The sequence below is a fragment of the Acanthochromis polyacanthus genome, chromosome 17 (genome assembly GCF_021347895.1).
Source record: "Acanthochromis polyacanthus isolate Apoly-LR-REF ecotype Palm Island chromosome 17, KAUST_Apoly_ChrSc, whole genome shotgun sequence".
Lineage (NCBI taxonomy): Eukaryota > Metazoa > Chordata > Actinopteri > Pomacentridae > Acanthochromis > Acanthochromis polyacanthus.
Window position 1 is genome coordinate 34869808 of NC_067129.1, and position 25299 is coordinate 34895106.

The following is a 25299-nucleotide window of genomic DNA, read 5'->3' on the forward strand; positions in this document are numbered from 1 at the left end:
ACTGTAATTTTTGAGTAATTTACTGTTATTGAACATAATTTTCCTGTTTTGTAAAATTACAGATAACATCTCATTTAAAAATCAAAGAAAAAAGTGTAAATTTACACACGGACTCTAAAAAACAAAGCAAAAAAAGTACAAATCTGTATTTTTATAAAGGGCAATTACACTTTTAAAAATTGCATTTGAATCAGACAAAAAGGTTGATATTTTACAGGTATTTACTGGTATTTGGGGGAAAATTATTTATATTATAGAATAAAAATGTATTTTTAAATTCGATAATGTACATTTTTACGACTAAATAATCACATTTTGACTACCAAACATGAAACAATTTAAGAATTTTCACTAAAAATAACTGTGTAATGCAAACAGCATCCCTGTTTCAATTCTTAGTGTGATAAATAACATTTTCTCTGCTTTGTTAATGTACCTAAATCTGCATTTATATATATATTTTTTGTTTTTAGCATTTTACAGAAACTTGCCATTATTTAAAAGAACAATTCTTTGAAAAAGTATATTATTTGCATATGTCCCCGCTGTGTGTAATTATGGATAACAATAAGTAAAATGTCTGAAACAAATGTGTTTATTTGGATGGAGTGGAAACAACAACAACAAGCAAAAAAGGCCAGAACTCTGATCAACTGTCACATTAAAAATGAGTATTTATGTATGTCATATAACACATATTATATTGTGATATGATATTATTATTTAATTAATTATTTAATTTAATTGATTGTACATATTTTTTATTTGCTGCTTTAACTACTGTATTTAAAGCAGCAAAAAGCATTACTCTTACAGATATTTGCTGTTATTTAAAAGAAAAAAAATTGTACAATAAGGATTAAAGCGTTATTTTACAGATTTTTCCTGTTTTGTTAAATTACAGATAATATCTAGTAAAATGGGCTGCGCAGTGTTTAGTGGTTAGTACTTTCGCCTTGCAGCAAGAATATCCCCGGTTCAAATCCCGGCCTGGGCCTGGGATCTTTCTGCATGGAGTTTGCATGTTCTCCCTGTGCATACGTGGGTTTCCTCCGGGTGCTCCGGCTTCCTCCCACAGTCCAAAACATGCTGAGGTTAATTGATGACTCTAAATTGCCCGTAGGTGTGAATGTGAGTGTGCTTGTTTGTCTGTATAAGTAGACCTGCGACACACTGGCGACCTGTCCAGGGTGTCCCCTGCCTTCGTCCGAGTCAGCTGGGATAGACTCCAGCACCCCCCATGACCCTAGTGAGGATAAAGCGGTGTATAGAGAATGGATCTAGTAAAATCAAAGAAACAAATGAACTTACACATTGACTGTGAAAAAAAAGCCCAGGCCAAACTGTACATCATTTTCACATCAAAAGCTGTATTTTTTATAAACAGCAATTCCTTCTTTTGCAAGGTAGGAATTTAAACTTACATTTAAATCAGCTAAAAACCATTACTGTACAGATATTTGCTCATATTTTACAGTATTCCACCATTTCTTTACTCTTTTTTAGTTAGTAGTAGTTTTTTACAGATAATTTTTTACAGTGCAAAACAAACAGCAGACATTCAGGGTGAAGGACGAAGACATCCATCAGAAAATCCCTGAACGACTTCATTTCCCAGGGGGATTAATTAATTATGCAAAAGTAGCGCTCAGTTTATATAAGCGCAGCCTGAATGCTGAATGTAGAGCGACGTATTTGTAATAATAAATGCAGCATTTAACTTAAGCTAAAATTTTACTTCATCCGAGGTGTCTGAAAGGAATCATGAATGCTACTGAACTCATGTGTCTGAAGCTGTTTTGTTGCATCAGAATGATTCATATTTCAAAAATAATGCCAGCAGCAGTATTCTATATTTTATGGTAAATACAAACAAATCCAGTTAAAGTTCCAACAAAGCTGCAACTTCCTGATACTCTCCGTGGCTCTGAAATGACAACTGGTCCCAAAAATGCACTTCAAGTTTTATTAACTTAATTTTATCAAAACAAACTCAACAAAAGAGTTAATAGTGCATACATTCTGGACTATTTTCAGCTGCATTTGGTGCTAAAGTGGGTATTTAGGGCAGCAGAGCAGAGCTCACACGTGGCAGTGACTCAACTCTAGTGGGGATTTAATAGATTTCAGACAACATGATGGATGGTGCTCTGTGGAACAACAGATTAAGTCATATCAGGCTCCGAATACACACATTGGATATTTAGTGCTGGATTTAAATGTGATCTGTAAATGGTCAATTTACTGTCTGGATGGATTTCTGTTTGTTACAATAAGATCCTGAAGACGGAATGATCAAATAACACAGATAAAGCTTTGATATATGCACAATGCAGTGATAACTGTACCTTTTGTCATCAACAGCAATTTATTAACCCCTATCCACTTAGTATCAAATTGACTGATACTGTTTCTGTCTTTAACTACTGTTTTAAAAGTTATTTTTATAGACTTGCTTTCTCATCTGAATGGTTTTGGACCAAAATACATCCTGGACTCGATAGCTCCATATGAAGCATCCAGAGGCCTCAGGTCATCAGGGACAGGTTTACTGTGTGTTCCCAGAATCAGAGCCAAAAATAGTGAAGTAACATTCAGCTATTATGTTCCTCACCCATGGAACAAACTATCTGAGCACCTGAGGTCTGATCAAACTGTCGGCTCTTTTAAATCAGGCCTGAAAACCATGTTGTTTACCGCAGCTTTCTCTTAGAGGTTCAATCTATTTTCTTGTTTTTTAATACACTTTCATGATCTTAATGTCTACTTTTATGCTTTATTTCTATGATTTTAATGTATGTTAACCGTTAAATCATTTTTCTGAATATATTTCTTTGCCAGAACCTTCAATTGCCTTGTGTATGACTTGTGCAATACAAATAGACTTGCCTTGTAATATTTTTTAATTTTTTCATGTAATTGTGTGCTTTCTGTAACAGTGAATTCTGTCATTCTTGTGTTTTTATTCAGTATTTGTGCTTGCTTTTTATGCTGTCTGTAGAAGCTACTTCTTGCCACACAGTTAAAAATACTATTGTTCGATCCCGACTGATATATCGATCAGCCAATATCATTGGCCGATATTGGTCACAGATATATCGTATCGGTGTATATGTTGTCTAATATGTGTCTTTTACAGAACAGAATGGAGAAAAAGATGTTTGGAGTAACTTAGAAATGGTGGCGTCATCGCATATTTTGTTAAGCAGAGTAGCTCAGATTCCATTGTTCACGATTCTCAGCACTGTCTGCAGCACATGTAGCAGAGCATGCGGTGGTACGGAGTCAAGCCTGGTGGTAAAATGTTAACTAGGCTGTGAAAAACACTGCTGGGAAGTTAAACAAATCCATCATATTAGTGGTAGTATCAGCCTTATAAGTCTACTATTGGCTGGTTTCGAATCATTATTACTACATTCTCCAGGTAAATATAGTTGTATGGTCATATAGTATTCCTTTTCTGCAACCCTTTATTGTTTTCCACATATTTCAGATTAAACCAAGCAGAAACAAATCACACTGCTGGTTCAGCTCGATAATAGCACAAAAAATCTGTTAAAACTGACAGAGGAAGCTCTCTATTAGAAAATTCTACCACATGGCAGATAAATAACTTGTAAATTGTTGAAGATGTGCTTTAAACTTATTTTATGCAGTTATATGTGATCTATTCTGCTTTAAAACTCCACTTTTTTGCACAAAGTCCCATTCCTGCTCTTTTTTTGAAACACCTCTTTGGGATTTACTGTCAAGAAATTCGATTAATTGTTGAAAAAGGACTTGTATGAGCACTAAAACTGTACAAAGGTAAAGTTTCTCTGGTTTATTTTTCAGTCACTGTTGTGTTTTTATGATGCGTCACTGCAAAATAAGCTCCTGTAATGATGTTAAGTTCCTGCTTGTTCATGGATTATTTTAAGGCAAATCCCAAGAAATTTGTTTGAATACTGATATTACAAAAGTTGTGTTTGAAATCAGAATCATAGAAGACGTCATGATTGAGACTGAGAAGCTTAAGAAGATTCAAACCCTGTGAAGATCAAACCAGTTGTCTCGTCATCACTCAGCAGATGTCTTCAGTTATTCACACTTTTATGAATAATATTAAAAAAAGCAAATTAGATAAGAAATCTGTGGTAGGAAGAATCTCCGCTCAGCAGGATCCAGGTGGGAAAGTCAAAGTGTCTCTGTGTCGTCCTCTTATGGTTTTATCCCACGTCATCGTAGTCTTCTTCCCCCTGATCTTCTCCGATGTCATCGTAGTCCTCGGTAGATGAGTTATCTGCTGCCGGATCTGCAGGATGAGGAAACAACGTCTTGGCCTCGTCCTCCACCTGCACGTAGTCCAGCTGCTGGTCCAGACTCTCCTCGTAGTCGGGTTCCTCGGCCAGGTTCTCGTAGCTTAGAACAGCAACACCAGCTGTCATGCCTGGACCTGGATGATTGTAAGGCGGAGGAGGAGGAAGGATCTCCTCTTCCTCCAACTGCACGTAGTCCGGCTGCTGGTCGGTGCTCTGCTCGTAGTCGTGTTCCTCGGCTAGGTTCTCATAGCTTAGACCAGCAACACCAGCTGTCATGCCTGGACCTGGATGATTGTAAGGCGGAGGAGAAGGAAGGATCTCCTCTTCCTCCAACTGCACGTAGTCCGGCTGCTGGTCGGTGCTCTGCTCGTAGTCATGTTCCTCGGCTAGGTTCTCATAGCTTAGACCAGCAACACCAGCTGTCATGCCTGGACCTGGATGATCATAAGGAGGAGGAGGAAGGATCTCCTCCTCTTCCTCTACCTTCACGTAGTCCGGTTGCTGGTCTGTGCTCTGCTCGTAGTCGGCTGTACACTGTTCATAGTCGGAAACCTCGGCCAGGTTCTCGTAGCTTTGGGCCTCTGAAACAACAAATTAAATATGACAGGTTTAGTGCACAAATTTAACTGTAAAAATATGGCAAGATTGCAGCAGCTGGGCACGAAAAAAATGCTGTAAAAAGCAGACTACAACCATCTTGTAAAAATACAATAATTTATATGTAATATATTTACAACATATTTATAATATATATTTTTGTCTTTTCATGTTTAATGAACAATATTTACATTTTAAAAACAATATAATTACCTATAATATACAATAATCACATATATGTAAATGATATAGTTACACAGTGAACCCTCGCTATAACGCGGTTCACCTTTCACGGCTTCGCTGTTTCACGGATTTTTTTAGTGCAGTTTTTTATGCTTTTTTTAAACAGTTCATTGTGTTCTGCATCCCGATTGGCTAAGGGACTGACCAACGTGAACAGTCTCCGCGCCTCGTCTCTTCTGCCATACAGGCCAGCGCTGCCTGCTGTGGAACGCTGTATCGTTTCTCTCCTTGGTCTCCATGTAGTGAGACACCCTGAAAGACGGAGCCGACGGAGCAGCCTTTTACTCTTTTCCCCCGCCGTCTCTGACGACGTCTCTGGCCACCGCAGCCGCGCTCCCCAGGAGAAGAACGCGGGCGCGAGCCTTCCCCACCCCGGACTGCTCCAATTGATTCAGCGGCCCGCTCTCTGAGGCAAGAGTACCGCCGCGGCGTCCACCTGGATGCAGCTGCAGCGCTCCCCCAAGTGCAGTATTGTATAATAACTGTAAAAAATAAAGCTGACTACTTCACGGATTTCGCCTATGGCGGGTTCTTTTTGGAACGTAACTCCTGCGATAAACGAGGGTTCACTATATATATATAATAAAAACAAAGGAAACTGATGAATGTTTAGAGATATTATGCACAGATTTTAAAAAAAACAAACTAATTTTAAATTTTTGTTTTGAAAATTCTTGGTATCACTCATTTAACAAACAACTCTATGTAAAATGATAGAACCAATGCTTTCTTCCTGTTAATTGTGAGTACTTTTAGAAATGGTTGATGCTACAGGTACGGACCATAGACTGTATATATAGTGGACGTAGCATCTGGCTCCAGAATTGAAGCCAACCCGGAAGTGTCAAAAACGTGCAATATCACGCCGTCCGCTAGGGTTGGCTCCAAGAAGCTTTTTCTCCATAGACCCCAATTCATTTTTGGAGAAAATAAAATTTGATAGACTGATGTTCTACAGCTCAGGATTTTTTTCCTGTTAGTTTTCATGGTCAAAATGAGAGATCAGGTGGCCGATCTTAAAATAAATCAATACTGAATTTTAAATAAATCGTTAAAGTTGGCGGAGCCAGGGGGTGTGGCTATACTTGATGGACAGCAACAGAAGCCTCTGCGGTAAAACGTGGGCGGGATAAGAGAGTTCTCAGCCAATCCTGCCCCTAGTTGCTCTCCGGTCCAGTCTGTTTGATGACGCTTTTTACGTCACTGGCTCCAAAAAATCCAAAACGGCGACCAGGAAGTAGCAAAATCCGGGCTTCATTTTCTCGGCGTTGAAACCAACGGGTGACGTCACGGTTAGTTTACGCCTGGTACGGACCCGTACCCGTAGCATCTGTACAAGAGGTACGGACCCGTACCTGTAGCATCTGTACTAGAGGTACGGACCGTTAAGGTCACTGAAGAGCTGGCGATGGTTAACTACTATTTGCTGCACATTACAGGCAGTTTATATGAATGACTTTGACGGCGAACATTGTATAATTTAACCAAAAATACACCGTCTCCTCTCACACTTTAGACATTGCAGTTTTTACGCTTTTAGACGCCGTGTATAAATTGTTTGAAGTCCAGTTCCTATTAATTAGTTTACCGCGTTCAGTGGTGGAAGCGGCTGACGAACTCCATTGCAAATGTTCCCATTTAATTTCGGACGCTAATTTACAAGAAGAAGTTAAGGATGTCGAATATGAAACAAACACTCGTGAATGGTGAGGAGCAGCTCTTTAATTCGGCATGAATTTAAAAAAAACACAAACTCGATTTACTGTGATATTGTGAGATTTGTTTGTGGTTATGTAACTTAGCCATTCAACAGAGTCCGCTAACATTAAAGTGACTGACGTGCAGTGTCTGTGCTGACAGACGTAGAAAATACGTCAGGGTTTTGTTTAGGTTGTTATTATGTAATAGTCTGTTGCTACTTTTGAAGGTAAAAAAAATACTTGTAGTTTGCTTGCTGTTAGTTCCACCATTTGTTTTGTTTGCTGTTTGTGCTTTATTAGAACAGGGTCACGTGAATAAAAAGTTTTGCTATTTTTAATAGTAGTGCTGATTTCAACCTCCAAATCACTGTCCGTGAAAAAGTCAGATAATGATATTTATAAGACATTATGCATGATAGAAAAGAGAACAGCAGATGACTGACATGACAGGCTCCGCACAAGCGCCTTCCTCACTCGGATTACCTAGCCGGCTCATTAATATTTATGTCGTCGGATTACCAGCCAATCACAAAGCGCGTTCATCAGCCGGCTCATTAATATTCATGTACGTCTCATTAATATTTATGATAAGAGAAAGTGCCGTATTCGTAGGCCACAGGCTACGGGTACGGGTCCGTATCTGTAGACACTACCATATTTATAGTACTATACTTGAATTTGAATAAAAGAAAAATACTTGAAATAAAATAATAATATAAAATTGTGAATGTATTTATGAATGTTTTATTGTAATAAATTAAAAAAACAATATCAAAAGGTTTTATTGTTATTTTACATTATCTCTCTCTCTCTCTCTATATATATATATATATATATATATATATATATATATATATATACACACATACATACACACACACACACACACACATATATATATATATATATATATATATACAGTGCCTTGTGAAAGTATTCGGCCCCCTTGAACTTTTCAACCTTTCGCCACATTTCAGGCTTCAAACATAAAGATATAACATTTTAATTTTTTGTCAAGAATCAACAACAAGTGGGACACAATCGTGAAGTGGAATGAAATTTATTGGATATTTTATACTTTTTTAACAAATAAAAAACTAAAAAGTGGGGTGTGCAATATTATTCGGCCCCTTTACTTTCAGTGCAGCAAACTCACTCCAGAAGTTCAGTGAGGATCTCTGAATGATCCAATGATGTCCTAAATGACTGATGATGATAAATAGAATCCACCTGTGTGTAATCAAGTCTCCGTATAAATGCACCTGCTCTGTGATAGTCTCAGGGTTCTGTTTAAAGTGCAGAGAGCATCATGAAGACCAAGGAACACACCAGGCAGGTCCGAGATACTGTTGTGGAGAAGTTTAAAGCCGGATTTGGATACAAAAAGATTTCCCAAGCTTTAAACATCTCAAGGAGCACTGTGCAAGCAATCATATTGAAATGGAAGGAGTATCAGACCACTGCAAATCTACCAAGACCCGGCCGTCCCTCTAAACTTTCACCTGGAACAAGGAGAAGACTGATCAGAGATGCAGCCAAGAGGCCCATGATCACTCTGGATGAACTGCAGAGATCTACAGCTGAGGTGGGAGAGTCTGTCCATAGGACAAAAATCAGTCGTACACTGCACAAATCTGGCCTTTATGGAAGAGTGGCAAGAAGAAAGCCATTTCTCAAAGTTATCCATAAAAAGTCTGGTTTGAAGTTTGCCACAAGCCACCTGGGAGACACACCAAACATGTGGAAGAAGGTGCTCTGGTCAGATGAAACCAAAATCCAACTTTTTGGCCACAATGCAAAACTATATGTTTGGCATAAAAGCAACACAGCTCATCACCCTGAACACACCATCCCCACTGTCAAACATGGTGGTGGCAGCCTCATGGTTTGGGCCTGCTTTTCTTCAGCAGGGACAGGGAAGATGGTTCAAATTGATGGGAAGATGAATGGAGCCAAATACAGGAGCATTCTGGAAGAAAACCTGTTGGAGTCTGCAAAAGACCTGAGACTGGGATGGAGATTTATTTTCCAACAGGACAATGATCCAAAACATAAAGCCAAATCTACAATGGAATGGTTCACAAATAAACGTATCCAGGTGTTAGAATGGCCAAGTCAAAGTCCAGACCTGAATCCAATCGAGAATCTGTGGGCAGAGCTGAAGACTGCTGTTCACAAACGCTCTCCATCCAACCTCACTGAGCTCGAGCTCTTATGCGAGGAAGAATGGGCAAGAATTTCAGTCTCTGGATGTGCAAAACTGATAGAGACATACCCCAAGCGACTTGCAGCTGTAATTGCAGCAAAAGGTGGCGCTACAAAGTATTAATGCAAGGGGGCCGAATAATATTGCACGCCCCACTTTTCAGGTTTTTATTTGTTAAAAAAGTTTAAAATATCCAATAAATTTCGTTCCACTTCACGATTGTGTCCCACTTGTTGTTGATTCTTGACAAAAAATTAAAATGTTATATCTTTATGTTTGAAGCCTGAAATGTGGCGAAAGGTTGAAAAGTTCAAGGGGGCCGAATGCTTTCACAAGGCACTGTATATACATACATATATGTCAGGGTAGAGACTGCGATTTGGTAGAATTGGAGTTTCTACCAGTAGAGACTGCGATTGGAGTCTCTACCAGTAGAAACTCCAATCCTACCAGTAGAGATTTGTCAGGGCTAAGGTTAGACTTTTAAGGTTAGGGTCAGGGGTCAGGGCAGGGGTCAGATTTAAAGTTCCATCTCTACTGGTAGGATTGGAGTTTCTACTGGTAGAGATTACAATCGCAAACTCTATTGGTAGAGACTCCAATCGCAATCTCTACTGGTAGAAACTCCAATTCTACCAAATCGCAGTCTCTACCCTGACATATATATATGCATATTTCTGTAAATTCACATTTTTTTCATTTTTTCCCCAGTCTACTATATTCATGCAGTTTAACTGACTATTATATAAAGTGTTATATTATAATGGGTTAAATACTATAATTATGTGTAGCACTGTTGCAATTAATATCTGCTAAAACAGCTTCTTCTAAGAGAAAACTCTTCTGCAACAGATTCAGGTTCAGTCATAATGTGTAATACCAAACCCAACCACAGGAGACAGTGTGGAGGTTGAACCAAAGTGTTGAGGTTTTATGAGGAAACTGAATTTCCCTTCAGGCAGTGACGTGCGGTGAGGTTCAGGGCTGGTGAGGCACTGACTCCTCAAGAGTCAGATTTACGATTGTAAGAACTGAAAAAAGCATCTTATTTCACTATTCATCCAACAGCATGCAAATACTGATAATGCTTCATATCCCATCAGCATTCCTCTTTCAATTACACTCACAAACCAACACAAACATATACACAGGAACATATTTGTCCTATAAAGAACCTTCTTTTATAGCTATTGATAGAGCACCCATCTTGTGTTTTAAAGGGGACATATTATGCAAATCTCACTTTGTGAAAGTTTTCTTATAGTAGTGTGTGTTGCAGTAGCCTCATTATGAGGTTCGAATTTGAAAACTGTCTGTTTCCTCCCTGCCTTGCTAAACCACATTTTGTGAAAATGCCTGCTCAAACGGCCGAGTTTGAGTTGGGTCCGCTTATGCTCCTCTCTCTGACTGCCGCCGAGCGGCTCCCCGCTCTCGGCTGGTGGTGGTCGGCGGCTGGCTGCCGGAGCATCTCTCCTTCTAGCGGCTGCTGCGGCGTCGGCTTCGCCGCCTGTGACGGCCCACCGTTTCGTCAAGGGGCGGCAGGTTCTTGGTGTGGAAGAGCTGTCGGGGATTACGGGAGCGAAGTCTCCGCTGGCCAGCTCTTTTCCTCTTGGGTTTGTTCCCAAGAAGCGGCTCAGTCCCTCGGTGACAGCTTGTTGTAAGCCGCGTCCTCTCCCAGAGAGGGGAGGGGGAGTGGGCACCGACAGATGCGTTCATTTGCATACCTGGAAGTAGGCCCAGAAACAGCCTGTTCTGAGGAGGGCTGGTGAGAGTGACTTTTTAGACCGCTGAAACTCCGAACAAAGGATGATTTTGGGGCGAACAAACTTAAATACTATGTTTTTGGGCTTCTGAGACCTATATGACGTGACTGAAAAATAGCATAATATGGGACCTTTAAGTAATTCATCCATCCATCCATTCTCTATACACCGCTTTATCCTCACTAGGGTCGCGGGGGGTGCTGGAGCCTATCCCAGCTGACTCGGGTGAAGCCACCAGACACCCTGGATAGGTCGCCAGCCTGTCGCGTTGGGAGGAAGCCGGAGTGCCCGGAGGAAACCCACGCATGCACAGGGAGAACATGAAAATTCCATGCAGAAAGACCCCAGGCCCAGGCTTGGATTTGAACCCGGGATCTTCTTGCTGCAAAGCAAAATTGCTAACCACTACTCCACTGTGCAACCCTTAAGCAATTCATATATACTGTAAACAAATTAAAGTACAGAGATGTGTGCAGACCCAGTGGCGTCACTAGGCCTATTTTAGGGGGGCTTCAGCCCCCCTAAAATATTCTTAACCTCCCTGCAACCGAGGTTGCTCTCGGTACCCTGCAGCATGTGTTTATAGGGAACGAGCAGCACACAGAATGGACGAGAGCAGCATTAGGAGAAGAACGTGAACAAGAATGGATATGCGAAATGTTTTCAGGAGAGTAAGTATTCATCACTGCTGATAGTAACAATAAGTTAGCTCCAAGGTCCCAGCTAACAGCAGAAAGTCCCATGTAATTAATGAATCAAATGTTTCCTGTTTGACAAATAAAAATCTGGCTTGTTCACTCTGTAGGAGAGAGCCCCCTGTAAAGGAGGCGGCGTGAGACGATGCTGTATCTCTGTGCACGTCTTACCTTTGTTGTTCTGCGGTCAGAAGTTACATTTCAGGTCTAAAAGAAGCTGCTACTTAGCTAGCTAGTTAGTCTGAAATGCACTGTGAAGGTTCTGGTTGTTCATAGAGTTAGGTGTGCACTCTTTTTTTTTTTTTTTAACCATATACTATCTTTGGGGTGACTTCCTTCTGGAGCATCAGCTCCAGCATCAGATACACACAGTGAAACAGGAGCTGAGCTCATTCACGTATGATTATGTGAATAATGATGATGATGATAATATTATTAATAACAATAATAATAATCACTCCACCACCCCTATTGACCTGTAGGAGTCAGGGCAGAGGAGCAGAGAGCGTGAGAGGGGAGAAACCTCTACTGGAAAGGTGAGTCTAAAGGATTTTACAGGAGAGAGTCATTTGTGATGCAGACAGTCTTGGATTTTTATGGAACTTGATATGAATATGAAATTTTAAACATTTCAGTCCATGTGCAACATATAAGACGTATTTAACTTGAGCTTTTATTTATTAGAGTAATGATTGGAAAGTGGAGATAGCCAAGAGAGCGATATATAAGCCAAATATATGACATAAATAAATAAATAATTTTGCTAGTTTTGGACCTAATATGACTCTGTTTTCACTGGTTGGACTGAAGAAGACTAAGACCAGGAGCACTGTGGCTCTAGAGGGAACACTCTCCTCTATTATGACTATTACAATGGCTGGTTTGGAGCCATGCAATAAATGGGAACCCACCCCAGAGATCATCAAGGCTTCAAAAAAGGCCATCAGGGAGTACAACATGGCTCACAAAAATTCATTTTTCCCTGTTCTTTTCCTGTTCCTGTTTACAATTGTGCCATTTATTCTGAGTTGACAGTCTTTATTATTTATTTTTGGGCCTCGTTAATAAGTTATTCATTCATTTAGTCCTGGGTTTAGTCCATGTCACCCTGCTCCTGTGAGACAGAGTTTAGTGTCTGATTGTAATTCTGTTCAGTGAATAGATAATTTAAGTTATAAATTTTTTTTGCTTTTGCTTAAGCACTTTTTTAGTTGGCTGATGTGGTCAAATTGAAGCTGTTGTGCATTAGAATCCTCCAAGACAAATGTTACAAGTGGTTGCTGGAGTTATTTCAGTTATGCACATATTTATGGAAAATGCTGAAATGTGTTGTGCTCATCCAGCCACAGAACTTTCATCCATATTTTACATGAAGAACCATTTTCAATACTGCCTGCTGTTGCAGTTTTTTTTTTGCCTTTTTTTTTTTTTAACTCAATGTTGTTGTTTTTTATTATCCCTATAATAAGATTTTAACAAAATGCTCATAAAATACACCAGAATGCAGGAAATAGGACCAGTAATTTTCCAAATTTTCTGGGGGAGGACCCCCACACCCCCCATCAGCATCCTGCACAGACCAAATCTCACTCTGAGGTCTGGTCACAACTTGGCAGCTCTGAGTTATTGTGTTGTGAGCAAAAGTCATGGCCACTGTGGTGTAAAACATTTACACAGTAAAGTATCTCTGAATAAATCTAAATCTTAATGTGGAAAAGCAATTTCTCAGTTTTTGTTAGCTGTAAAATTAAATGTTCGCTCACATCCTGTGCATCTCCTGGGGGCTAAGCCCCCCCTGTCCTTAAAACCTAGTGACGCCTCTGTGCAGACCTACTGACTTTAGTTTGACGCCGACTTTGGATTTCCTCTGTTGAAGCCAACACCGCACCGAGAAAGCACCTGCCAGCTTCCGTACGTCCCCTTGAGTTGAGGCAGAGTACTGAGTGCCTCACCTGCTGACTTTTCTCTGCACTGGATCGCAGCGATCAGCAGGAATAGTTCTCTCACACATACATAAAAGACATTACACAGACCGCAGAAAGTCATGGTGTATAACGAATATTTCTGTAAAGTTCATATTGGCGATATGCTGAGGAACAGAAACGGGCACGCGTCATGCAACCCAGTTTGTATTGGATCATGCAGTCAGATGTGAGGCACAGTTTGCCCCTGCCTCACCCGGGGTTTCTGCCCTAGATTTGATCGGAAAAACTCAAATTCGGCAATTTTTACTCAATAAAATGTCAGAAATGTGTAGTCATACTGCAAATGCATTTTTAACACAGATCAATGGAAAATATTAATATTTATTTATGTACACTTTCTTTTCTCTTTTTTTGTCATGACGGCCTCACCTGCCTCCCCTGACTGCATGTCACTGCCTTCAGGGATGAATAAAGTGATTCTATTCTATTCTAAAGAAAAGGGTGTTAAAAAGACCCATTTCCTGACAACAGAAGCACTCTTTCACATGTTTGTATTATGCACTGCGGTGTTGGTTAAAATTCTAATAATCAGAATTGGTAATAATAATAATAATAATAATAATAATCAGTAATCAGATTCTTAGAAATATGTTCCCCTGAATTAGACGGATCCCACACGTTTCTGCATTAAACTTCTCTAAAAATGCATGCAACAAAGCACTAAAGAATCATGTTAAATATGTAGGATTTGTCACAATTTTCATAGTTTTTTATGACAAGCATACTCATTTTAAATGTTGTTTAATACTGATTAATCAATGTTATATTTTACTGTTATGAAATGGAATCATTTTGTTGTGAGGGCAAATTATGCAGTGAACTCTTTTGAATGGAATTTACATTACGAGGAAGATGAACTATTCCTGCTTTAAAAAGACAAATTGATTCAACAGGACGCTTTTTCGAAATAACTTTTATTTTCATGTCTGCACATTTTAAGATTATAATACAAGCTTGTTGGTTTTAGTGGTCATTTTAATTAGAATTTCTAATGAAAAGTCTGGTTCATGTCACTAAAAAACATGTTGCTAGAGTCTGATCAAGCTTTTATAGAAGGCACATTTCCTATTTTGACTATTTTCAAAGGGAAAACTCTTTTATTTCTCATATCAAACAACTATTCACGATGGAAACAAACTGTGTGTCTTGTTCTTGTTTCCATAATCAAGGTTGAATTTATTATTTATTTCTGTACATATATGTACTATTTTAAGATAATTACATGTTGTGATGAATTGAACATTTTGAAGTTAAAGAGTTTCACATAAAGTATTTTTTGTTTTCAGCAGGCTGCTACACATTCACATATTTTCCACAGTTACAGTTGTAATTATGGAGACAAAAAATCATTGGCTTTGGTCTGATTTATAAAAATGACCATAGATTCTGTTGTTTTTCTTGTTTTGTCCGGCTCACTGACAGATCAGATAAAATCTCGGCTTCTTTCTCAGTTGGGTTTAATAAACTCTGGTACAGAAACCTCAGTCTGGATGAGAATATCTGGTTCTTTTTTGGATCTGAGTATTGAGGTTTTGCGAAAACAAAAAGTCAGTGAGGGCGATTTCTTCTCTGCCATTTCTTCATAGCATAATTTCACTGTCATCAGTGCTTGTTTGACGACCGCAAATACAATACCCTTTTATTTTTGCGTTTAAGGTTTTGGTTTATGGTCAAGACACAGAATGAATGAAGGTTTTATTTCATTTTTTTGTGATAATCTGTTGAAAGTGCATGAAGGGAGTGCGGTTTAGAAGAGATGGGGGGATTTAGGGATGGAGACAATAGAGATGTGATAGAGACTTATAGATAGAGACTTGCCTGCTGTGAGAAACTGCGTCCGAGGAGGAAGAGGAGGATTGACAACATCAGGGTTTCTTTCCTGGTATTTGTTGCTGCTGAAAAATTGCACAAAATATCTTGTGGTTAGACTCAGTGAGGAAAATAGCAAAATGTGTTTATCCAGTTTCTTTGCTGACAGATAGACAACAATAACAGACAATAATCAGCACTTTATAGCTTGTAGATGTAATTTAACTTTGTGTTAACTGAACACATGACATGGAAACTTTCATTTTAATTGTGTACATCTTCCCATTAAAACAAACAAACAAACAAAAAAACAAACAATGAATATTTGTCTTCACACATAGCCAGGCTAACAGCTTCCATTTGTTTCCAGTCTTTGTGCTAAGCTAAGCTAACTGTCTGCCCATTTCTTTATATCTACATAGAACTGTTCCTTACTTTTTTCTTCTTTTTTTGTTACAGTAAGCTACAATCTAATTTGTGTATAAAACATTAAACACAAGAAATACACTGTAGATATTTACTCGGCTTTGACGACAGCTCTTCTCTCGAGATGTGAGATTTTGTGTTTACCTGAAAAAATACAAAAACAAACAGAAAATAGTTGATATGAGCGGCAGAAAAAATACAATTTGTACAAAATGTATAAAATCTTGGAGGATTTTAAAAAAATAGAGGGCAATTGATTGCTTAGCTGATGTTATAAAAGAAATGAATACAATAAAACAGGATTATTATTATTATATTAAGACCAAACAATAAGGTTCTGCACCTACTTGGAGCTAAAGTAGGTCAAAACTATGAGAAAATCATACAAAGAAACAGAAATATACCTTCTTCAAAGCATATTTTAATGTCAGAATGTAAAAGCACACATATATTTCTGTCTTTTTGTCTTATCTCAACATGTGGTGCCACTTCTGATTACTATTTGTAAGATATTTTGTTCCCCTTATTTGCTCTTTTTTTAATCCAAACTCTAAACCAGCATGAAGCCCAGCACAAGCTGCTGCAGCCCAGTTTCCCCGCAGGGATCATTAAAGTTTCATCTAAGCTAATCAGATCCAGAGGGTCCAACTAATAATAGCAATTCATACAATTATAATAGTTTTCCTTCTGCTTTGCCTCAGACGGATGCTCTTACAGCTACAGTGACAGAGTGTTGATGCTCAGTTTCTCTTCCTGTTCTGCTTCTACATTCGCGGCAAAGACGTGCAAGCTTTGGTTTTTCACTTAACTAAAGAAACGGGTAGTTGTGGACGTTGAAGTGAAACTAGTGTCCACTGGTAACTTCATTTACCTCTGAAGTCAACTTTGACCAAAACTATTTGACTATGCTTTATAATAAGGGCGCAGAACACTGTAAAAAAAAAAAAATTACTTATTTACTAATTTATGTTCTGTGGGTTTTTTGTATGTTTTTTTTCATATCGTTCCTGTTTTGTTAAATAACAAAAAAATAACTGGTCAAATAACAGCTATTTATTTACATTTTAACCATAAAAAGATTAGAAATGTAAATAATGTCCACATCAAAAGTCTGTGTTTTTATGAATTATAATTTGTTCTTTTACACTGCTTGAAAATAAAATAACAATAAAATAACACTGTCTTACTATATTTAAATCCACTAAAAATATAATTAATTTCATAGTTATTTCCCGTGTTTTTACAGTTTTTGAATGTTACAGTTTTACAATGTTTGTTGAATAATTTTGGAACCATTGCTAATAAAAAAAATGAATAAGAACTGCACTGTAAAAAATCTGTACAATTTACAGTTATTTTTACAGATTGTCCCTGTTTTCTGAAATCGAAAATTTTGTAAAATAACATTTATTTGTTTATTTATTTACATTTTAACCACAAATAATAATAATAATAATAATAAGGGTGTAGTACAGTGTAAAAAATTGTAAAAAAAAAAAAAAAAGTTTTTTTGGGGAAATTTTTTAACTAACATTGGATCTTTGTCTTCATTATTTGAAATATTCAGCAGCTTTCTAATCTGAAGAAGGTTCTAAGCGAGAAGCGGCACTTCAAAACACCAAACAGCTGCACTGCACCTATTTTGGAGCATTAGATTCGAAAATATCTTAAACAGAGACACACTTTCAGTACATAATTAGTTGCACAAAGCAGCAGCATATCATCATCATTAGTGTGTGTCTGTAAGAATTCTAGTATAGCTACTTATAGTACAGCTCTAACCACAATAATAGACAGAGCACAATACATATTTCATGTACTAGCACATATAGTTGTGCCAATTATTGGTTATACTGTGGCTTCAGGTGTAATTTATATATAACACTGTGCGGTCTTTATTTAAATTAGTCACAGAAATATGTATAAAAAATAATACTGCATGGCCTTAACTTGAATGTTTGAACTTTAAACCGGCATATTTTCAACTTTAATCTTGTTTAATGGGAATTGGCTTAATGTCTGTTGTTTTAAATGTACCGTATAAAAAACAACGACTTGATTTGGCTTGTCATAAATTAATAATTATATTATACTGCTGTTCATAACTCTGAATAATGCTAGTGCATAAAAAATAAGAAAAGTTCTGCTGTGCTCCCACAAAATATTACAAAGTCATATTTTTAATCAGTAGCATCTTCTTGTCACACTTTTTGTATTTCTCAAATCTCATATTGTAACTATAGACGATGTAAACTATTAATATAATTTGTGTGATCACCTGCACTAATCAGGCAGTGTGCTGACTTTTTGCTATTAACTCATTGGCTGCCAGCTGTTTTCAGAGCAAAGAGCCCCCTACTGCCAGAGTTTTTAAGAATTTTGACAGATTTTTCAAGATCTACAGAATATCAAGTTTTAAGACTACATAAACATTGAAACTATCGAAAGAAAGGGTAGATTCTCTTCTTTCATCAGGAAAAAAAAGTTTGTTTCTAGCATTCGGTTCTAAAGTTATCGGCAGCAGAACATAGGGTCGTTTCAGCAAAAACACCTGTTTTTGACCAAAAAACAAAGATAACGAGCTTTTTGTGCAGAGAGGCACATCAATCAGAGCAGTCACTTTGATGCCAATATTTTTTGGTTTAGTGACATCCCACACAACTGAACAGTTGTTTACTTATATGAAACAACAAAAACAACTCGGAAAAAGCATTTTGAGGTCAACTTTTTAACCTTTTGTTAGCTAAATCATTTATTTACAAACAAACAACACAAGTCAACATTTTGGTTCAGAACAATACATCTTACAAAATATAAAAAATCTATTTTTAGGTGTGTGTGTGTGTGTGTGTGTGTGTGTGTGTGTGTGTGTGTGCTCCTCTAAACTCATCTGACTCGGCTTCGTCAGATGAGCTCAAGAGAGCGGTGGTGGCGAAACAGAAACCTAGCGCGGCTTTGATCGCCAGCGGCTGTTGGCAACGGCACTTTTTGCTGTCGCCCCACCATGGCCACTGTCTTTGTCATTCTTATGGCCCACCGCAACACTCTCACGTTCCAAAACTCCACGATTTTCACAGACGAGCTCCGACAGACTATCCTGCAGCCCCCCCAGTCAAAAAACATGATTGACATCTATAGACGTCATTGGCAGCGAACGTTCGGATTTTAATTGACGTCTATAGACGTAAATGGCAGCGAATGAGTTAAAATTCTTCATGCTCTGGCAAAAAAGCTTTCTGGGATGTTTGCACCTGTTTGTGAAAAACAAGCTAAGAAACCATAGTAGTATATTAATGTCAGCTCTCATATCTAAATATGAAATGGAAGCATTTTGTCTGTCAGAATGTCTCAAGCTTCTTCTTTTTTTTTTCTCATCTTTGAACATGTGTGACTTTAGCTTAACCTAACGGTGGTTTTGTTACTGGTTTCTCAGGAACTAACTTCTCTGGCAAAGTCTGTGGATTTCCCAGAATGAACGAGTCACATCATGTGACGTCAAGTTGTTTTCTACAGAGCACAAAATCACCAAATCTGCTTTACAGTCTGCAGCCTTTGACCCTCGATCTGGGCAAAACGAAAGTCCCTTTCAGTAGCAGTTTAAGAGGAAAAATGAAGAAGAAATCTTATGAACGGCATTAGAGGAGTGATTCTCCGGCAGTAATGACAGACAGCATGGACAGAACACACAAGAACAACGATGGTTTTTCTTCTCAGTGCAGTAAAGACTAAATTCTTTCTAAGTTTCAGTGGTTTTCTGGCACAGCTTTAGCAGAGACTATTTCAAAATGTCACCCAACACCAAATGATCAAAAAAAAGAGTAAGGTTAGAGATTTATGAAATGGGTGAATGAAGCCTTTAAACCTCTAGTTGTTATATTATAATTCAGCTTCCAGGCCTCAGTAAAGTTTCAGTTTTGTAATTTTCTCCAAACTAATGATGCATTATGTCAAATATTCCTCATGATCAACAAGATTTTCTCTATTTCTAATTGCTGATGGATTCATGTGGGTAGTAGCTTAATGTTGCACTGGTTTAGGTAAAAATAATAATGTTTCTAGCTTTATTGAAATACAATAAAACTGCATAACTTTAAGAACACATATTGTAAAAGGACAATGTGATGTTTGTAGAAACACAGATTTTTTAAGTGGATATTATTTTACAGTTTTTTCCTGTATGTATGTATGTATGTATGTATGCATTAATTAATTAATTAGTTCATTCATTCATTTATGTGTTTTACAGTCAACATACCAATTGCATTTTTTGAAAACTTTCATTATATACAGAGTGGACATATATTTTTGTATGATCACAATAAAACTGTATAATTTTAACAACACATATTAAAAACGAAAAAAGGACAATTTGAGAAATATAGATTTTTTAAGTGGATATTGTTTTACAGTTTTGTCCTTTTTTATTTATGTATTTACTTATTTATTTTACAGTCAACTTGCCAATTGTGCCTTTTTCCTTGAAAACTTTCCTTAAATACAGGGTAGATGTTTTTTAAAAAGTCACAAAAAATTGCATAATTTGAACACCACATATAAAAGAACAACGTACTATTTGTAAAACCACAGATTTTCAAAAGTGAATATCATTTTTGCAATTATGCTTTTTCAGCAGGTAAATTTACAAAAATAATAGTTTTTAAAATTATTTACAATTTTTCAATCCCTATAAAAAATAAATTTTATTCAAATAATGGCACGTATCTGTCAAAATATAAAGATAACTATATATTTTTGCCGATTGAAATGCAGTGACAGTAGTGTGATTTTATGGTGAAAGGAAAAACTACAATTTGCAAACCTGCTAATTTTTGATGTGAACATCATTTTTGACTTTTGGTTGGAGGTTTAAAAGTGTTTCAAAAAACTTTCATTATATACAGTGTTTGGCGTTTTTAAGTCACAAAAAAGTGCATAATTTTACTATCATGTCTTATAAAAGCACAAAGTAATATTTGTAGAAATATAGCTTTTCTAAGTTGATATTATTATACAGTTTTGTCCCGTATATTTATTTATTTTATAATCTACACGCAAATTTTACTTTTTTTCTGTGGGAAAATTTGTAAAGTTACAGTTTTGGAAATGTATTTTTATTTTTTCTATCCCTAATATACATACATTTTCTTTCAAATAATGGCAGATATCTGTAAAAATACAAAAACAGCAATAGATTTTTTGCTGATTTTAATGCAGTGACAGTAGTGTAGTTTTATAGTGGAATGTTGCAAATGAATGAATTATTCTTTAGAAAATGACTTTCCACCTACCTCTTCTGGAGATGCACTTATTAATGAGAAAGAAGATGAAGATGATCACAAAGGAAATTAAAATCATCCCAATCAGCAACAGCAAGACGTACTGCCGATAAAAATCCATGGCCACTCTGCTTCAAACCACAGAAGATTATGGAAAAAAAAAACAAAACAACAAAAAACACACATTAAAGTCACACTTTATATTAAGATCACACCGAGCAGCTGCTTTTCAGTATACAGCTGTGGATCGGAAAGAAGACCATTCACCACTTCCTCTTTTTGTGCGTTGACTAAGTCTTAAGGTTATTTTGGTGTTTACATTAGCATTCTGAGAATCAAACAAACCCTCCTCTAGGGACTCTTCTTGTGAGGAAGTCCGCCTCCTGCACTGCCAACACACTTTAGACATTTACAGATCATTTCTGCGGCCCTGTAGTCGCTCAGTTAAGGTGTCTGAGCCTGCTGTGAACTTGAGGAGAGAAAGGCAGCTTTCAAATGAATTGTTTGCTCCGAACAGGAAGACCTAATCCTTTATCTCTATGAGCAGGATCATGTAAATGTACTTTCTTCCAGTTTATCTGTATGCACCACATCCTCAGCTCGCAACAGCTTCCTGCCAACTTCCAAACATAAATAGTGCTGATTCAGAATGGACTTTTGCAGGATATTGTGATATGTTTTTTGCAAAATATGCTCATAAAAATGTTAGAGTTGGGTGTAGGCTTTACTTTTTGCATTCAAAACAATAAAATCATTTTATTCTAAATAATTTCACCATAAATCAACTTCCAAACACTCAGACTGTGTCTTACCTTTCCAGAGAACCGCTGACGGCTCCGAAGTTGGGTTCAAGCGAAGTGGCAGCTAATGTCAGTAAATAGAAGAGGAAAGTGGATGGCAAGATGAGACAAGAGTCGTCATGGGCCGCATTTTTGCATGGCTGCTTCTAATTTTCTTAGTAAAGGAACCTGAAGGCTGAGACTTACTCTGTCCCCACCCTCTGCCATGCTTCACAGACCACAGCATGTGGGTGTCAGTGGGAGAGGAAGACAACATTAGCAAATCTATACATCTGTGAGAAGATGTGTTTTGAGAAATGTTCTGTTTTTGTGTGATCTGTAATCTCACAGATGTCAAGGCTAAAATTTTAGGCATAAATTTTTCACCGAGTCGAGCAAATGACGACAGCACTTGTACTGAGAACTGCATTGCTTTCCGAGTCCCTTACTTTACATTTTCAGTTCCTCTTCTAGCAACATGATGCTACATTAGTTGATAACTGTACAGCCTTTAGGGATTAGGTTAAAAATCAGTTTTCTTTTGCAGCTGCAAGTTTGTCCTAATTAACCCTTTCATGCATAAGTGGGTCAAAAATGACTCGGTGAGGTTGTTTTCTTGAAATATCTTTGAAATGAAAACTTTTTATCATTTTACATTCCAGCTATTCCTCAAAAAACATGTTTTTATATCATTCCATTCAGATTTTTAAGCTATCTTTTACACTTTTAAAGAAATTCTAATATTTGTATTACTACTCCATGCTTTTTTCAATGATAATATCACATACAAATATACAAGAGGTAATGAAGTGCACAAAACTGGAGGGACGGAGAGGAGCAACAGTTTGAAGAAAAGAGTAAAAAGACATCAACAAAATGGAGGTTGACATTATTCTGTTGCTGTTCTGTGAAATATTCTTATTTTTCAATTAGCAAAATGTTCAAAATCTGTTATAAAGTGGAAAAATAAAACTATTCCAATCATGAAATCATTCTTGTGCGGACAAAAATATAATATAATCAATAATACAATTGATTATTCTTAACCAAAATGACAAAAATGGCACATAAAGATATGGTTATATGAGATAATAACGGTTTCATACATGATATTACAAAATATCCTGACTTTGTTGTAAAGAATTCACTGTAAGTAAAGTACTGCAAAGCTGCTTCCTCTCACTATGACTGCATAACTCCTGGTTTTAGTCCTGTTTTTAAAGGGGCTGTTTCAGTGTCCGTGACTTTAAATGCACCGCAGTTGCTGCTGTCCCAGCCGCTTTCAGGAAGAAGACTCTCTCTGTGTCAGTGATTGACAGTGGGGAGCTAAAAGAGCTGACTGAATGGCAGCCAACACAGCTGTGGATGCCTTCTGTTGCTTCCAGCTTTCTTTCTGAGTGATTATGTTAGATAGCAGGAGAGAATATTATCCACTTAAGATAGGTTGATTGTTTTCTAATCAGCCTTCTGAATGTCTCTCAGCTTTACACAAACTCTGACTTGTGGACTTACGATCACAGCTAATGCTAACATTAGCCACATAAGCCACACAACATGCTAACACTGAGGATTTCACAGTTGTTGTGGGGACATTGCCATTGACAATAAATGTAATCCACTAAGTCTTCAGTTCCTCAGATGTTGGGAGTGCAACAAGACTCTTGTGTTCGCTATTACAGCCAACAGCAGAACATTTGGTGAGTTTTGCTATTAGCTAATACATTTTAAAGTTTGCAAAAGCAGCTCTAGAAAGTAAACAGCCTGGTGGATTATGAAGCAGCTGGCAGTAAAGAGGCAGAATTATACAAAGTTTGAGATTGACAGCTTTTGGTTTGTGGTGGTATATAGGACTTAGGTTAAATTCTTACTGGCCTGTAAAGCTGGGAGGTTATCTACTTGTGTGAAGGCTTGAGGAATGACATAAACGAGTTTAAATCTTAACAGCTTTAACTTTACACCTGCAAGTTTACAACAACTACAAAACGCAATAATATTAAATTTTCAAGATAAGGGGCCTTTGAATTTGAAATAATTATCTGTATATGGCATTTATTTTGAAAGATGGAACAGGAATCTATCAAGCCAGCGAAATTTAGCATTGCAGGAAATCGACTTAAGGCCTTCAAAATATTAACGCAAAAATGCTACATAATGGTAAAACCGAATGTCGAGTTCGAAATTGTTCTGAAATTGTACTTATATTTAATTCTTTGTTTAAATTTTCTGTTTAGATTATGCATGTTGCTCGATTGATACACATTAAAGCTCGAAACAGAGCTACGCAGCGCCGAATATGTGCGTTTTACTTTGAAATTCCTACCAGAACGCGCGGTGTTTCCTCTCGCTAGCTTGAAGGTAGTTGTGATGTTAGCCTGTTTTCTTGGACGCTCCTAGCTGTTACCCCACCGCCCTGCTAACTGCCTCAAGCCCCCTCAGGAAACCATGGCCGAGGAGGCCGAGGGATCCCCTCTGTCGTCCCAACATGACGGTAAATTTGCTGACTTTGTGCCGTTTCACGGTGGCAGTGTTGTGGGCTGTGAGCAGCGAATGCAGCGGCCTCTGCATCCTTGACAACATTAGCTCGTTAGCATCATCAGGGCGACGTGTCACTGCTGTCACTGCCACATTTTGGACATTTAACGCTGCGCAGCACCAGAATTTAGAAACTTGTGCTAATTTGCTGGAAGCTACTGATGCTGTGTGTCACCAAACGGAAGCTACGTGAAGCTGCAGACTAACCTAGCCATGCTAACGTTGTTTTCTCTGTAGCAGTGGCTCCACCACCTAGCTGATTAGCTTGAACTAGTCTGACTAATTTGATCTAAAGGTCGGCTCTGGCCTCTGGCAGTCTGGCCCAGCATCGACAGTCTCCAGGACCGGTCATATGGGTCCTATCAGTCCGGTACTGGGGCTGTGTGCCGCCTGCACACCCGGGGGTTGGACCATAATACAGGTCGCTGGTGTATCCTGCAGGAGGCTTTTCCTCTGGTTCCTAAACAGTGGTCCGGGGACCTGCCGGGGGTCCTGCAGGGATGGATGCTGTAGATTTTATCTTGTGGGATTTATGTTGTAGGACAGTCACACTATCCAGTTTTAATAATTTCTGGTTAGTCATCAGCCACAATTGAGTAAATACAACTGGTAACTTTCCACCAAATGGAGAAGCTACTTAAAATGTGTTGTATTATGTATGTGTAAGTAAATTATTTTGCACAGTTTTGGGATGCCTTTCACTGTATGTCCTGTGATGTGCATGTGTTCTATTTAAACCCTTGAATTGTTTAATGCACTCCAGAAAATAGCTTCTATTCTGAATCTGACCTGACTAATGGTATGGAGGATTGAAACACATTGGCAGTGTTCTCTGACCAGGTAAAATTGCATAAGATGAGCTTCAAATTGCCCATATCAGTCTGGTACTGATGCTTGAACTGTATACATACTGAAGGGATGGAAAAATAATCCAGGATGCTGATGTATTCTGCAGGAAGCTTTTCCTCTGGTTACCAAACAGGGGTC

At 37.9% G+C, this 25299-nt stretch overlaps 2 protein-coding genes across 7 annotated transcripts in view; one reads left to right on the forward strand and one right to left on the reverse strand.

Moving 5' to 3' along the window:
* Positions 1-1350: 1350 nt before the first annotated feature.
* Positions 1351-24921, reverse strand: LOC110964118 (uncharacterized). Of its 6 annotated transcripts, none has more exons than XM_051937678.1 (6): positions 24520-24921; positions 21814-21865; positions 21014-21132; positions 15821-15869; positions 15309-15385; positions 1351-4882 (listed from the first exon to the last, which is right to left on the reverse strand). In XM_051937678.1, exons 3-6 carry the CDS (start codon positions 21120-21122, stop codon positions 4209-4211), a joined length of 909 nt encoding a protein of 302 aa, XP_051793638.1. In that variant the 5' UTR covers positions 21123-21132; positions 21814-21865; positions 24520-24921; the 3' UTR covers positions 1351-4208. The 6 variants fall into 6 exon arrangements, with proteins under 6 accessions (XP_051793638.1, XP_051793637.1, XP_051793634.1 ...); XM_051937677.1 differs by having other exon boundaries at positions 21014-21129; positions 24520-24920; XM_051937674.1 differs by lacking the exon at positions 24520-24921 and adding an exon at positions 21988-22432.
* Positions 24123-25299, forward strand: part of rabep1 (rabaptin, RAB GTPase binding effector protein 1) — a 54605-nt gene continuing 53428 nt past the window's right edge. Inside the window, exon 1 of the mRNA XM_051937660.1 lies at positions 24123-24268. Within this exon, the coding sequence (XP_051793620.1) occupies positions 24223-24268 (46 nt within the window). The 5' untranslated portion in view covers positions 24123-24222. The remainder of the gene's footprint in view (positions 24269-25299) is intronic.

Coding starts and splice junctions, on each gene's coding strand:
- LOC110964118 (XM_051937674.1), bottom strand. CDS start 22,210: ATGCAGTTCTCAGTACAAGTGCTGTCGTCATTTGCTCGACTCGGTGAA. Junction 21,866..21,987: donor TGGCAGAGGGTGGGGACAGA/GTAAGTCTCAGC, acceptor TACTGACATTAG/CTGCCACTTCGCTTGAACCC. Junction 4,883..15,308: donor GACGCAGTTTCTCACAGCAG/GCAAGTCTCTAT, acceptor TTGTTGTTTCAG/AGGCCCAAAGCTACGAGAAC.